Source organism: Amphiura filiformis, chromosome 16, assembly GCF_039555335.1.
Source record: "Amphiura filiformis chromosome 16, Afil_fr2py, whole genome shotgun sequence".
Classification (NCBI taxonomy): Eukaryota; Metazoa; Echinodermata; class Ophiuroidea; order Amphilepidida; family Amphiuridae; genus Amphiura; species Amphiura filiformis.
In genome coordinates this window covers 25202978-25207286 of record NC_092643.1, presented here as the reverse complement: position 1 = coordinate 25207286, position 4309 = coordinate 25202978, and the positions used below count along the sequence as shown (strand labels likewise).

General features: G+C 45.9%; 1 protein-coding gene across 1 annotated transcript; it reads right to left on the bottom strand.

Moving 5' to 3' along the window:
* Positions 1-559: 559 nt before the first annotated feature.
* Positions 560-2074, bottom strand: LOC140172514 (uncharacterized). Its single transcript, XM_072195659.1, has 3 exons — positions 1613-2074; positions 1179-1266; positions 560-810 (listed from the first exon to the last, which is right to left on the bottom strand). Exons 1-3 carry the CDS (start codon positions 2072-2074, stop codon positions 560-562), a joined length of 801 nt encoding a protein of 266 aa, XP_072051760.1.
* Between the last annotated feature and the right edge of the window lie 2235 nt (positions 2075-4309).

Here is a 4309-nt window from a genome sequence, read left to right as displayed (position 1 = left end):
TGCAAACATTATCAAATAACATCATCGGCAGCTACCCAGTTCTGACCTTAATGCCAGTAAGAATCACATTTCATCATCAATATGGCCAATTGCCACGCCCATTTAGCACGGAAATAATGAAATATAAGTTTTTAAATCAGCTATATCTAGCTTTTCCGTCATAAATTTTTTTTTTCCGTGATGGAAAATCCAAATAAAGAGTTTATGTTTCGGGTCAAATTATTTTGCCCTTTGCAATCAATGCCACTATTTTGCAAAACCAATTTTCCTTGTAACCTGTCATTTTCGCCTATACTTTTGCGTGTGGAATTTGTGCACATCCGGGTACCTTACATCGTTGAACACGGTATGGCGACTTGTAGATGTCACGTGCGCATTTATAAATGCGCATTTATATATATACCCGAAGTTCACTGTCCAGTAACTCATCACCTGTTATAAAAGGTGAGATGCTATATAAAACTCGCAGCCTTCCTCCTCCAGTAACTCATCACCTGTTATAAAAGGTGAGATGCTATATAAAACTCGCAGCCTTCCTCCTCCAGTAACTCATCACCTGTTATAAAAGGTGAGATGCTATATAAAACTCGCAGCCTTCTTCCTCCAGTAACTCATCATCTGTTTGACTCTCTTGAAGACGACAAATAAAACTACCATCGCTCTGTTTAACAAAGTCAAAACTATGACACCTGCTATCTCTCAGGCAAAATCTGGAGCAATCCCGTTTGGATCGTGCGGACCTTATTTGAATTGTTGTGTCAATTTTACCGACGCACTGTGTCTCGGCCATTTTTATGTACTCCGCATGACCTAAAAACAATGGGGAAATAAAATAAAATAAATCAAATACCGTAGTTTGTTTAGAATAATGTTAGCAACGACAAAACGAGACAAGACGTAACAACCAAGAACCTGAATTAACGCCTACACATTGGATATGTTTCTCATTAAAAACAGTCAGTGCCGCCGACAAGGGGGGTTAAGGGGGTGCGTTACCCCCGTGCCCAGGGTCCTAGGGGGCCGTAAAAGCCAAGAAAATATACCTTAATGGGCCCATAAAAACAAAGAAAAGAGTCCTCAGGGGCCCGTAAAAAGGGCCTCAGGCGTTCATTTTACCGCCGGGCCCGTAATGGCTCTCGGCGGCACTGAACAATAACACTGCCTACGTCGACACTTACGTTTGGAAGGTGTATTGATAGGTACATTTGAAGTGCGATGAAGTGACGATGTAGCTTGGTTTGTTGAAGCATGTTCAACTGTTGAATCCTGTAAGATAAGAAAGAACATAAATAAAACAAAAAATAACCACACGTATGAGAAATAAATTATTATTGATAAGTATAGTACAGACCTATACAAGCCAATTATCAGTAAAGTATGGAAATATTGTTTGTCTACCGATCTTCCAGTGCCTCTTTCATATATTATATTTATTTATCCATCTGATCAAACCATATCAGTTGAAAACGGTATTTTAAGATCACATCAATTTCGTCTGCATCAATTTGGTCTTCTTCCTTTTTTTTAAATATTTTCTTCAAATTCAGATGAATTTAACATTGGTTAATATAAAAGATATATCATTTACCAAAATAAATGGTAGAATACTCACTGCTTTAGCAGTTGTGGAAGCACGGGCTTCGGTTGCAGAAATATGGACGTCAGTTGTGGAAGTATGGGCTTTAGTTGTAGAAACATACATTTCAGTAGCCATGGTAGACTGGGCTATATCAGTTGCGGTAGCCATGGTTGACTGGGCTTCATCAATTGCAGTAGCCGTGGTAGACTTAGCTTCAGTTGCAGTAGCTATGGTAGACTGAGCTTCATCAGTTACAGTGGCCATGGTAGACTGGGCTTCATCAGTTGCAGTAGCCATGGTAGACTGAGCTTCATCAGTTGCAGTAGCCATAGTAGACTGTGCTTCATCAATTACAGTAGCCATGGTAGACTGTGCTTCATCAATTACAGTAGCCATGGTAGACTGGGCTTCATCAGTTGCAGTAGCCATGGTAGACTGTGCTTCGCCAGTTGCAGTAGCCATGGTAGACTGTGCTTCATCAGTTGCAGTAGCCATGGTAGACTGGGCTTCATCAGTTGCAGTAGCTATGGTAGACTGGGCTTCATCAGTTGCAGTAGCCACGGTAGACTGGGTTTCATCAGTTACAGTAGCTATGGTAGACTGGGCTTCATCAGTTGCAGTAGCCATGGTAGACTGAGCTTCATCAGTTGCAGTAGCCATGGTAGACTGGGCGTCATCAGTTGCAGTAGCCATGATAGACTGGGTTTCATCAGTTGCAGTAGCCATGGTAGACTTGGTTTCATCAGTTGCAGTAGCCATGGTAGACTGGGCGTCATCAGTTGCAGTAGCCACGGTAGACTGGGCTTCATCAGTTGCAGTAGCCATGGTAGACTGGGCTTCAGTTGCAGTAGCCACGGTAGACTGGGCTTCATCAGTTGCAGTAGCTATGGTAGATTGGGCTTCACCAGTTGCAGTAGCCACGGTAGACTGGGCTTCATCAGTTGCAGTAGCCATGGTAGACTGGGCTTCAGTTGCAGTAGCCATGGTAGACTGGGCTTCATCAGTTGCAGTAGACACGGTAGACTGGGCTTCATCAGTTGCAGTGGCCATGGTAGACTGGGCTTCATCAGTTGCAGTAGCCGCGGTAGACTGGGCTTCATCAGTTGCAGTAGCTATGGTAGACTGGGCTTCATCAGTTGCAGTAGCCATGGTAGACTGGGCGTCATCAGTTGCAGTAACTATGGTAGACTGGGCTTCATCAGTTGCAGTAGACACGGTAGACTGGGCTTCATCAGTTGCAGTAGCCATGGTAGACTGGGCTTCATCAGTTGCAGTAGCTATGGTAGACTGGTCTTCATCAGTTGCAGTAGCCATGGTAGACTGGGCTTCATCAGTTGCAGTAGCCATGGTAGACTGGGCTTCATCAGTTGCAGTAGCCATGGTAGACTGGGCTTCATCAGTTGCAGTAGCCATGGTAGACTGGGCTACATCAGTTGCAGTAGCCACGGTAGACTGGGCTTCATCAGTTGCAGTAGCCATGGTAGACTGGGCTTCATTAGTTGCAGTAGCCATGGTAGACTGGGCTTCATCAGTTGCAGTAGCCATGGTAGACTGGGCTTCATCAGTTGCAGTAGCCATGGTAGACTGGGCTTCATCAGTTGCAGTAGCCATGGTAGACTGGGCTTCATTAGGTGCAGTAGCCACGGTAGACTGGGCTTCATTAGTTGCAGTAGCCATGGTAGACTGGGCTTCATCAGTTGCAGTAGCCATGGTAGACTGGGCTTCATCCGTTGCAGTAGCCATGATAGACTGGGCTTCATTAGTTGCAGTAGACACGGTAGACTGGGCTTCATTAGGTGCAGTAGCCACGGTAGACTGGGCTTCATCCGTTGCAGTAGCCATGGTAGACTGGGCTTCATTAGGTGCAGTAGCCACGGTAGACTGGGCTTCATAAGTTGCAGTAGCCATGGTAGACTGGGCTTCATCAGTTGCAGTAGCCATGGTAGACTGGGCTTCATCAGTTGCAGTAGCCATGGTAGACTGGGCTTCATCAGTTGCAGTAGCCATGGTAGACTGGGCTTCATCAGTTGCAGTAGCTATGGTAGACTGTGCTTCATTAGTTGCAGTAGCCATGGTAGACTGGGCTTCATCAGTTGCAGTAGCCATGGTAGACTGGGCTTCATCAGTTGCAGTAGCCATGGTGGACTGGGCTTCATTAGGTGCAGTAGCCACGGTAGACTGGGCTTCATCAGTTGCAGTAGCCATGGTAGACTGGGCTTCATCAGTTGCAGTAGCCATGGTGGACTGGGCTTCATTAGGTGCAGTAGCCATGGTAGACTGGGCTACATCAGTTGCAGTAGCTATGGTAGACTGTGCTTCATTAGTTGCAGTAGCCATGGTGGACTGGGCTTCATTAGGTGCAGTAGCTATGGTAGACTGGGCTTCATCAGTTGCAGTAGCTATGGTAGACTGAGCTTCATCAGTTGCAGTAGCCATGGTAGACTGGGCTTCATCAGTTGCAGTAGCTATGGTAGACTGTGCTTCATTAGTTGCAGTAGCCATGGTAGACTGGGCTTCATCAGTTGCAGTAGCCATGGTAGACTGGGCTTCATCAGTTGCAGTAGCCATGGTGGACTGGGCTTCATTAGGTGCAGTAGCCACGGTAGACTGGGCTTCATCAGTTGCAGTAGCCATGGTAGACTGTGCTTCATCAGTTGCAGTAGCCATGGTGGACTGGGCGTCATCAGTTGCAGTAGCCATGGTAGACTGGGCTTCATCAGTTGCAGTAGC